The sequence below is a fragment of the Ictalurus punctatus genome, chromosome 22 (genome assembly GCF_001660625.3).
Source record: "Ictalurus punctatus breed USDA103 chromosome 22, Coco_2.0, whole genome shotgun sequence".
NCBI classification, from domain to species: Eukaryota; Metazoa; Chordata; class Actinopteri; order Siluriformes; family Ictaluridae; genus Ictalurus; species Ictalurus punctatus.
Genome location: NC_030437.2, coordinates 5,133,973 through 5,146,128, shown reverse-complemented (window position 1 = coordinate 5,146,128; position 12,156 = coordinate 5,133,973). Strand labels below are relative to the sequence as shown.

General features: G+C 38.1%; 1 protein-coding gene across 9 annotated transcripts in view; it reads right to left on the bottom strand.

Moving 5' to 3' along the window:
* LOC108255706 (probable E3 ubiquitin-protein ligase HECTD4) overlaps nt 1–9,555 on the bottom strand; it is a 167,750-nt gene extending 158,195 nt beyond the window's left edge. For 7 of the 9 annotated variants that reach the window (XM_017451846.3, XM_017451850.3, XM_017451849.3 and 4 more), the window contains exon 1: nt 8,955–9,551. In XM_017451846.3, coding sequence (XP_017307335.2) covers nt 8,955–9,101 — 147 coding nt within the window. In that variant the 5' untranslated portion in view covers nt 9,102–9,551. Of the gene's footprint in view, nt 1–8,954 lie in introns of all 9 variants that reach the window. The other 2 variants (XM_017451855.3, XM_047149895.2) reach the window with 2 other exon arrangements.
* Nucleotides 9,556–12,156: the final 2,601 nt, after the last annotated feature.

The following is a 12,156-nucleotide window of genomic DNA, read 5'->3' as shown; positions in this document are numbered from 1 at the left end:
CTCCGTTGTCAAGTACTGGAGCTAAAATAAAACCCGTACGTATACATCACACCGTCAGATTCATTCGTGAAGCAGAGGAGCAGTGCTGAAGCACAACCCACACAAAATAAATAATTAAATAAATAACTCAGATACTTCCGGTTTTATGTTTCAAAAAGAGATGGCGATAGAGAGGCAAAAGTTCAGTACCACAGCTTTAAGATGCTATACTACTAACATGTAAACAATAAGTTTATATTAAGTCACTTATAGTTCAGACTCAGGGTACCTTAACAACGATGTACTAAAAACGGAGAAGTTTTTTCTTTTGCGTTTTTTTTTTTTTAAAAGATTTGCAAAACTGTCTCCGTTCGCACGGATCCACGAAAACGACTAAAAACACAGTATTATGCATGCCAGGAGTTTTATGTATTACCCTGTAGTTGGTGATGTCGCTTTCTAAAGAAACACTACGCACATAAGCATTCGTCCACAGAGCAGTGAATACAAACAACGCAACAATGAAGAGGGTGAAAGCATCGAGCAATTTTGTCTGGATGGACGAAGAGGTTGCTTGTGACCCTGGACTCTAAAGCAGCAAAATGTCAGGAAAATGTGGACTGGGAATCATGCCAGTCTAAGTATTCTGACATCTTGGAGGCATTTGTAGCCCACTATCCGACAAGTGAAAATACGGGACAAAGATTTCCCACACAAGAAAGTCGATTTACAAAGCTCACATAACAGGTGGTTAGGGCTGCACGATTATGGCCAAAATGATAATCCCGATTATTTTGATCAATATTGAGATCTCGATTATTTATCATGATTATTAATTGATTTTGGTGACAACATATTTTTATTGAACTTTCACATTTATTAAATTTTCTCATGCCACACTATAACACACAAGTAGGCATGAGAAAACTTGAGCGGGTCAATTATGACAGAAATTAGGAACATGTTGTGTGAGCCATGACACATTAATTTACCTTCTGATAAACTAAATCTAATATTTTCAGTTCATTTTACAAACTGTCCGCAAAAAACAACCGTTAACCTGTTCCACCTTGTAAATAAATACAATAAACATCAATGTTCAGTGTCTGCTCCTCTTAAATATATTTAAAGCTACACTATTAGACATTTTCCACTGTCATGGTTCTGGGCTGGAGTCAGTTCTCGAACCGCTCTGTGTATATTGTGTATATATCTGAATAATCTCATATAGGATGTGATTGGGCGAGTCAGATGCAAAGCGCTTTAGTTTAATGGTGTTCATTACTGACGCACCGATCAGGATTTTTACAGACGATACGATCCAGATACCAATCTTTTTGTTTAAACTTTAAATCAGGTGGTCATAGAACAGTTAAATGTAAGCTCTCTGCTCATGGTCACTGTTAATTGAGTTAAAATAATAGCAATGGGTTACTGTGGGTTAATTGATAAATAAACAAGCATAAAATATTTATTTTTAAATATATTAAAAACAATAAAGAATCCTAATTAAAAGTAGACTAACACAAAAATGATCCATATTAGGAAAAAGGCTAATAGCTTTCTAATGAAATAGCGAACTAAGCTTAATGTCAAATTGATATTAAGTGCAACCCATAGTAATTAAACATTATTTCTCATTTTATTTATATTTTATGGAATTATATTTTTTTTATATTAAATGATTTATTTATAACTAAGCACATTTTCTGTCTTTACATTTTAGTAGTTTTATTTTTGTTTGTTTGTTTATGGGGGGGTAAATCAAAACATGGAAACTGATGTTGACTTTTCTAGTGATATCTGGCAACCATGAGTTTAAAGGAAGTGAATTAGAGTTAGTGAAGGAGAGCGGCAATGTTCTGTATGTTCACAGACCGAACAGTTGCTACTCTTGATTATGATTGGAGAGGAATTTTTTAATAAAGAAGTTTGAATTAAACCCACCTTGTAGCATTAGCGTTATTATTAATTTACTCCGCGCGAAGCCGCCGTTTCTACACGAGCAGCTCACAGTAGCAGGTTCAGGTCATTTTGCAGGATCAATAAAAGATGGCGGTTGTGAGATGGAGAAGTTGAAGCAGATGATGTACAGAGTTACTTATCATAATGGCTTCTCTGCAGTATTTACACACTTGTTCGGTTGACTGAGGAGACGAAAAGCAGTGTGAAAGTAACGGTAGATGCATTTTGGACTTCCTGTAGTTTTCATTCCGATTGTATTATACAACTCTGAACAGGTCACTCGCACCGGTGTGAATAAATATTTATTCACAGTCACACAAAATACTTTTCAGTCACAAATGCGAGTGAAATGGTCGCACTGTAGAGCCCTGAGTTTATCTGCAAAGTTTTTTCCCGTTCGGCGTTCATGATGTTTAATGTTCCCGACAACCTCTGTAGTGCCATTTAGCAACACGTTAATGTCATGATTTCTCCTCGCGCAAAGCTGACCACTAGAGGGCTAAAATCCTAACTCCATTTCCGGGTTTTGGCACTACAAAATGATGTCATCCCTGTGCCACTCTATGGTGATTGGCTGTAGTGTAGGAAGCGCTTGATTTGATCTGCAGCTGAGTTTTCTATTAGCGGAGGATGAACTTTAAACGTTAACATCGAAGTCAATCATGTTCATTTAATCATGGGCAGTCAAAATCGTAAATCGATTCATTGTGCAGCCCTACAGACAGTAGACTCTGGACGGCGGGAATGGCCATGGACGGGTTGTATTCACGTTTTAAGAGCTGTGCAAGCAAATATCAGGTGGGTGGCCCACAACACACACTACAGAATTCGGCATCGAAACGGCAGAGATCAATGCTGAAGACTCCCTGGCCTCGGGCACTCTGTTCAACTCCAGCTTCGGAGGCTTCTGTGGACTTTTAGTCATAAAGTTCCAATAAAGACACCGCTGGCTGTGGTGTGATATCACCGCCAGAGATTGTTAAGTCCCGAAGAGATCATCTTCAATTAAGTTTGGTCATTACTGTCAGTTGTACAACAGGTAGATAATTTTTAAAAAATGTATGACTGGATAATACGGGATTCCATGAGAGAGGTTATAAGGCAAGTTTATGGCGGAACATTTTTATTGGCTTGTATTTTATTGGACTGTATGGATAACTAGTTGAGGTCTTTGCAATTTGTCCTTTGTGTACCAGTGTGTTTAAACGTGTTGCTGGTAAGTACTGTTCCATTTTCAATGAACCCATTTTTTACTCTGCTTTCTGTCAGGGCTAAGCACAACAGCCACAGAGGGGACAGGCTGAAGAGAAAACTACATACAGATCCAGCTGTACAGGAGGACCTTCAAATACAGAGGAGGATGATGGACCTTCTGGAGCAGTCGGAGAGGCGTAACACAGAGAGGCTAGATAAAACTATAAATAACATATGCAGCATTACCAACACCATCCACGAGGGGTTTGCACTACTAAGGCAGTTAAAGTCCCAGCTGCAACATATTCCCATAGTAGTAGCAGTTATAGATATAGTTATACACCCACATGCAAGGTCTCCCCACCACATTTAATCACATGCACCTGGCCCACTCTCACCAACACACCCAAATCCATGCACAGCTCCAGTACACTCGTACATGCACACACTGCTGCAAGATCATACTGTGCCAGATGATGACATGAACACTTTATAATATATCTTCTCATTCAGATATTTTCTGTATTTGAAACCAGCTATTGTTGACTCCGTTATAGTATACAGTTCACTGTGCTTTATAGTTTATTATAGTTCTGTTGTTCGGGCAGATAAACCTACAAAAGTGGCAATATGTTGCCATTTGTTTTTACATAGTGATTGCTATTGGAGTGTGCACTTTGACACTTATGGAGGACGAAACCTGCAAAAACTATAAATAAATACGTAAATTAATATATAAATCCACATATTCCTGTGAAAATGAATACTTTCCATTTTGCATTTCCTAACCATTTATTTTATTTAGTTTAATTATTTACATTTCTCCTCACAAATTGAATTACTTATGTATTTATTTATGCAGGAATTTAAGGATTTGTGTGTTCATTTATTTATTTATTTGTGTATTGTTTTTGCAGGTTTCATCGTTTATAGACACTAGACTGAAGTTTATTTTTTTCTAGAGTTAATGCAGATAAAATGCAATATCTCACTTTTTTTGTTAAAAACTAGTGCTTATTGACTCCAGTATTAAAGGGTGCATAGTGACACTTAAGTTTATCACAGGTACTTGCACTGAAAAGCAGTGAAAACTCAATGCCGCAGATGCATGTCAAAAATATAAATAAATAAATAAATAAATTTAAGTTAAGTGGTTGCAATCATTTGAATGCACGTCTTACCATCAATCAAAATTAGTAGGCATGAGTTTTTTTCTTTTTACTGAAAACAAACCACATAATTTGAAAAACAATACAATTTACTGTCACATTTCAGAATTATGATTTTTACAGAACAAATTATTTGACAGAATAATCAAATAACAAAAGAATAAATCACTTGCAATAGGACAGAATGCTGCCTTCGGATTATGGGTAAAGTAACCTGGTAAGGACTCTTCTGACCCTATTTCCACCTCCCTCATTACAGTCTGTCAGATAGTTATTGCTGTGTGCGGGAGGCTGGCAAATCTTGGTCAAATTCTACTGCTGCCAACACAGTGTTCATCTATAGTCTCCTTCCCAGTCTCACAATAATTATGGAGAACAAAGCATGAATAAATGACATGCGGCAAATCATCAAGCTATGTGTCCATTGGCCACCTCAGGGATGCAAACATGGCCTTGAGCTGGCCAAATGCACACTATTACCATCCGGGTTCTACACAGACAAATTCAAAAATACTGCTCTTGAGGAGCAGAGCCACCATTTGCGTATTCTTTAATCAGGAAAAGCAGTAGCAGGTAGGCAGGATCCCCCAAAAGAAAAATTAGTATCGGCTCCTCGTCATCCACTATCATCTTCTTTAGTGCTTTCCGGTCTTAAAATACGTATTTAGCTTCGAACTGCTAAAGACACACGCATTATGAACTCTCCCAGGCCATTTTATGACGACATCCATAAATCTGTATTTGTAGTTACATACAGCTTCCACATTCAGTGAATATTTACCTTTCCGATTCAGGTATCAAGTTGACAGAAGGCTGCTTTATTTCGATGTGGGGCCCATCTATGGCTCCTAAACACTGAGGCATACCGTGAGCACGATCAAATCCAGACACTAGCTCTTGTACCTTGGGCACAGTGAAGGGCAGCTTTATGTATTTTGAGAATTAGGGGGACAGAGATGGCTCTGCACATTTGCCTGACAATAACAGACAGTCAACAGTGACAATCCGAAGGCATTGGCGGTTTTTCGAAGTCTCCCCTCATCACTTAAGTTATACAGCGTGCATGCCACCTTTTTAAGGACTCCAACTGGTGATCTCATGTTGGTCTGTCCGCCCTGGATGTAAGGACAAAGTTCTTCACTGAAGGCAACGCAGAGGTTTTCGACATGCAGACGTTTTTCTTCCATTTACGCTCGTCAACAATGCCATTGAAAAAGTTTTCCCACCAACCGCTCATCCTCCCAGGTTACCCAAACGCGCCTTTTGAATACCCTTCGTCAGCTTAGATGCGGGTTAATAATTTGCCGTATGTAACAAATGCGTCTCCGCTGGTCCCAGTAGTGATGCGGTAAATCTAGACTTTGCTGGAGAAGCGTCAATAAACTCAAAATCTTGAGCAGCACAAACACAGCCCTGTAATCTGCTATTGTAGTTTTGAATGTCTCACATGTTGTTCTGAAGTGCTCATGCGTATGCCTATAGACCAAACACGTAATGCGCTTGCACATGATGTCATCGTTTTCACAAATTCGCTGTTCTTTTTGAATGATTACACAGAGACGATAACACTGTCGTTTTCAAAAACTTACACTTTGAAACCTGTTTTCAAAAGTTTGTGCTTACAGGCTTCAAAACACAGTCTTATAAACATACAGGCAATGCACAATAAAAGTTTTCCATGTTTAGTTGAAAACGTTGTCGTGTAAACAGCCCCTCAGTAGTGTCTTTTTGTTTCACCAACGAAAATAGTTCCAAACCAAGCCATAGCAGGTCCTGCTCATTTTTTCCTCTTATTTCTTTTGTTTAAAAAAAACCCTTTTAATTCCTCTAAAGGTCATTATAACTGATAATTATTATTTTTATTATTATTAATACCATGAAACTGTGATAAATTCTGAGACGGTTATCGTACCATTAAAACCTCATACCGTTGCAACCCTATGAGCATTAATGGCCTGGGTCAGTTCATGACTTGTATTCTCAGTGAGTCTATGCTATATCATTGCTTGGAGCCTGGAATGAATACTGACTACCTTACTTTGCTGCTCGGAGACAGAAGGTATGTCTGCAAGAATGTCAGGTTGATGACTGTATATCCAGAGCCACAGCCTGGACCTCAGGTTTGATTTAAGGGAGTCATGCAAACAGTAGGGTCAAGATATGAATGACCTTTGGGATTCTCAATTCCCACTTCAATTATTTAAAACTTAAGTGTGGACCCAGCCAAGGCATGTGACATACTGCTGCACAGTATAACCAAGAGTAGGAAAAAGAAACTCTGATTTGATGCATCCTGTCACCATGGAACAATCAGAGGGCAGGGCTGTGAGACAAGCCTTTGCTGAACAATTCTTTGTTACTTAATAAATTCATGTTACAATTAAACAGTGGCCACAATATTTACTTGGTCAGTTATTTAGTAATTTAGCTGATATTTTTTCTGGAAAGGAGAACAGAAAAGGCTACATTAATATATTAAGATTATGTACATTAAACTGTATTTCAACATGGCAATACTATAAATTCAATAGCTGGATTATTGAAAAATGGTATAGTTTGGTTTGCTTAATTTGCAGGAGGCTATACTCAATGTCTCGTTCTATGACTCTTCTGCATAGCACCCTTACATTATATTAAAAACAAACAAACAAACAAACAAAAAAACCACACATGGGAGATGTGTTCAAATGCTAAATCATTCAGCTTTTTGCTTTACCTATGCCTACAGGTTGAGGTCTTAGGTTGGGAGGAAGTCTGTTGCTGTATACCCCATGAATTAAGCAGGAAAAACAAATATTGCTAGTAGAGAAATTTGACTTTATTTTACAAGACTTTATTGAAGACCACTGTTTCAATTTAATGTGAAAACAGTAATGACCAGTCCATCTCAATAATCATGTGCTTTTAGCTGTACTCATGTTCGACGCACGTGACTCGAAGGGGGCTTTGGCTGAATGCGCGTTGTGATGACGTCACATGACGAATCTTGGACCAAATCTTATGAAAATCTGTAGTAATTTTGAAAACTTGCAAACTCCTCAGAATATGGTGGAGTTTGCTTGATTGTGTTCATTTTTACAATCGCATAATCCTGGAAGGACTGAATAATTGTAAAGTTGGTTACTTGATCATTAAAAAAAAAAAAGTGATTACCTCTATGTATTGGCATTGCACAACACCTGTTTTTTTTGTTTGTTTTTTTCCCCCTCTCCTCAATAGACATATCAGGTATGGCTTCTGCTTGATTGGATTGAAAACCTGCACCCACACTGGTTCTGCCTGGATAAGACTGGACACCCCTGCTCTTGATCATTTCCTAGAATCAAATCTTAGAAACAGCTGTCGGTGTGGTGCACGTCCAGTACCTACACATGGGTGTCTCAGTTTGATAGTGTTCTTCACATATCCTAACACACTGTCTTCTTTTCTCTGAATATTATTTAGATATTTGAATATAAACATGGCGCAAGGTTTTGCGTGAAAAGGCCTGGCGTCACACTGAAGTGGCTCGAATTTGACCTTTATAACAATGTCTTGTTCTATACTGTCTCTTACAGGGTTATTGTAGTCCTCTGGAGGCTTGGGTTGCAAATCGCTGCAGACTTGGCCATGCTTAAACAGCAGCAAAATTATACATATCCACACACATGTAAATATGTAGACATGTTTAGACTTTGACATTAACGTCAGACAAAATAACATTTTTTTAAATTAAAAAAGTATTTGGTATAAGCACAGCAGTACTCTCTCTTGTGCATTTCTGCATGAATTAGCTTGGATGCTCAACTTTAGTAATAAATAAAAAGTTCTACATAATACTGAGGTCAACAATTTATTCTAACCGAGAAAGAAACGACTTCCATCTTAAATATAACTCAGTACTGTTGTTCTGAAATTTCCATAAAGAGAAGGAGTATAATTTTACTAATTGACAGGACTCTTGACAGGAGCAACTGGCCTAAAGTGTCAGGTATTAGCTGCTTGCCAAGCTATATTTAGATGAAAGATGCTACATAAAAACACCCAAGCTAGCGAGAAAAAAAACATGACTAATCTAATGCTGTCCCATTTGTAATCCAAGAACACCAATATTACTGTAACACTAATTCATTTAACTCTCTCACACCCTGCGTGGCTGAAAAACTGCAGACATCATGCTCAAACACCAGCTTTGATTCCAGGTGACATTCAGTACTTAGCTACACAAATAATACGGTTGGCTAGTTTTGTTAACATTGGCTTCCGTGTCTAGTTAATATCTGATAGGCTCTGGTACTACAAAATGAATAAAAAATTAAGCTTATGTAACAGAGGCTGGGCTAATCAGTTAGCTTTGATAACTTGCACAGCTTTAGCGAGGAAGCTACGCTACCAGCCGGTGACCTCGTCTCGTCTACGCTTAAGATCTAATTATCAGTATAATCTTACATGGTTCCCGCTATAACAGAGTGTCTAAACTAGCTCATGACAAGGCAAGCATCCTGCTGTCAGATGGAGGTGGAAGTCCACACTGGTAGCTATGAACCACCCACAACGCCTTAATCTGGCCTACTACTGTCATCTGCAAGGCAATAACAGAGGGTGATTCAAGTCATAGTTTCAATGACTAACTTAAAGAAGCAAAGGGTTAGGGTTAGTGAAGTTTACCTCCTGCTCGGTGTCTCCCTGCTCAGACACTCCAAGTTCGCTTGGCAGTTCGGCGAGGTCTGTGACCCGCATCAGCCCATCGTGAAGGAAAATAGTCTCTTCCTTCACCGACAACCACTGGGTCGAATCCAGGGCCCCTGATCCCATGTCTCTCCCCCGAAGAAAACCCTTAACTTGACAAACATTAAAACTCAGTAACCGACGTTTCGACTACGCTCTAGCCGCTTGTATAGCCTACATCATCCTGTCATGCTGCAATTCGAGGAACTAAAGCGGCACTCGTGTCGGCTCCGCCCGTTCAGCCCCTTATCTATCTGCCTTTCGCTCCAGCGGCTACACCGAGCGCTAACTGCTACTCTGCTCAAAGCTAGCTAACTTTTACTCCCGTCCTTCAGTGAGATGACACCGGTTATCAGGTATACTCTGCTACACAGTGCAGTGCAACCAGACAAGCGGCATGCACACAACCTGCATACTGGTTTAATCATCTAACACGCGTTTGTTTATTTGTAAGCTATGATAAACCTACATTGGTGCCAGTTTGACGCCATGATGCTATATTATTGGAAGCAAAATTTTCCCAGCGTCCACCGCGGCTTTGCATAAACACAGTTAAACAGCTCCAAATAATTATTAATGTAATGCATGTAAGTTCACTTTTATACAGAAATAAGCATCTGAGATTCATTACGTATCATTAACACCGGCCTTTAAAACCAAGCCATGAAGCAACAGCTAATTATTTTTAGATTATATTATAATTCAATTATATTACATTATTATATTATGCAAAAAAATAAATAAATAGCATAATAATAATAATAATAATAATGATGATGATAATAATGATATAATGAATGCACTGTAAAATTACATAAGCAGTTAAAATGCCATTAAAAAAAATAAAATAAATAAGTTTCCCATGATTTAGACAGTTGGAAATTTGCAGACTGTCCATGCCCACAACGAGAAGATGGTAAAGGAGGATATATATATATATATATATATATATATATATATATATATATATATATATATATATATATTCTCTCCATGGCAGGTGTTCACAAAATATTAATTGTGATGATAACTTGTGTTTTCCAAAAAAAAAAAAAAAAGGTGCATAGCTTAAAAAACATTTGTATTTAAATAAAATGCTAAAATATTGTATTTTTAATAGCACATGCAATAAAATATAACCTAACCAACCGACAGTTAACATTATTACTTCAAATGTGCATGCACTGACTGCAAATTAACACAACTACCTAATAAAACACACGGACAATGAAAACTTTAAAAATATTTTATTTACTCAAAGCACATAAACTACATACAGTACTGTGTATAAGTCCTGGGCACATGTAAAGAAATGCTGTAAAGCAACAATGCTAAACAAATAATTAAATTTACATAAAAGTAAGGAGCAGTACATGGGACTAAAATAAACAAAGAAAACATATGGGTTGAGATCAACAGATGAATTTGAGACAGTAGATCAGAAAATCAGCTTTTATTTCCTAATATTTTTTACAGATATGTTTAACAGCTCAGAACGTGGCACCTTTTGTTGGAACCCACCCCTTTTCAAGTGATCAAATGTGACTGACTGGTGTTTCTTTTTGCCCAGGTGTGCCCTGTTAGTTTGACTGTTTAAAGAATTAATAGCTCTGAATGTCTACTCTTAGTTTGAGCCCTGGGTTTCACCTATGAAGACTGCATTTGTTGTTTGGAATTGAAAAACAAAGAAACCACTGGTGTACTAATAACCAGACATCAAACAAAAAAACCCAAAACAACAGTCAGTGACATCAACAACCTTCACAGAGCAGGGGTGAAGGCAGGGCATCAGTTGGGCTCAATTACGTAGTGACAAACCGTCTCAAGTGGAAAGCCGGGTTCACACTGTATGATTTTGGCCACAATTTGGTCAACTGAGACAAATTATGAGAATCCTAAAAGATTCCTATAATCCTAGGCCAAAATCTGTAGTCTTTGATCGTTAGTTTGACATGTTCCCAGACAGCCGATTAATGACGTTGCGATCAAATTTTCCTTCCGATTAAATTCTGGCATTATCATAAGATTTGAGGCACAGTGCTGTAGTGTGGCTTCTCCTACTCCATATGAGTCTTCTTGCATGCATCCATTTTTCGTGTCTTGACTGTCGTACAGTCTGACATTAATGACAACTGAGATCCTACAGTATGATATGGTTTACAGCGGGGATCATGTTTGTACTGTCTGACAAGCAACAGTCGCAAAGGACTATTAAAAATTGCACATTGTGCACCCGGCTGAAAATTACTTGGGGCTAAAGAAAAATTGCCCAGACCAGGTTACACCCTGAGGGTTAAGGTATCATAATCCACCATTTGAAAAAGACTTTGAGAGAAGAAATATAAAGGCCATACCATAAGATACAAACCACTCCTCAGCAATAAAAATCAGAAAGACAAATTGGAAATCAGTTGGAATCGTGGAACCAAGATTTATGTCTACCAAAGTGATGGAAAGGCCAAAGTGAGGACAAAGAAAGGATCTCCTGAAAACATATAAACGTATCAATCAAGCATGGTGGAGATAGTGTCATGGCTTGGGCTTGGATGAATGCTTCACTAATATTTATTGATGATGTAACTCCTTATGGTAGCAGCAGAATGAATTAAAAAATCTAAAGAAACATTCTGTCTTCCAATTTACAGAGAAATGCATCCAATCTGGGTATATCCTGGGTGTATCCCTGTATCTTAAATGGCTAGAATCTGGCGCTCTCACCACATTCAATTCCCAGTAGGGTAAGTCTATTAAGTCTAAGGTTCTCTTGAATTTCCCCATTGAGATCAATAAAGTCTTATCTTAATCTAATTGGGGGAACTCCATCATGCAGTAAGACCACTGTCTTACTGCATGATGGAGTTCCCCCAAGACAAATTTTAAGACAAAATGCACTAATAACACAACAAAAGACTTCATCAGGGTAAATAGTGGAAGGTTTTAGACTGGCCAAATCTAAACCCAAGTCAAAACTGGCTCTGAACTGATCATTTAGCCTATTTTCTCTCTTTCTCAGCATCAAAATGGCTTGGTTTTCTCCCATAGACAGCTCTCTGGTCTTCTTGTGGGTTTATCCTTTTTGACAACAAATTCAGCCTTCACAGGCGAAACCCAGAGCTTAAACCAAGAGCAGACATTCAGCACT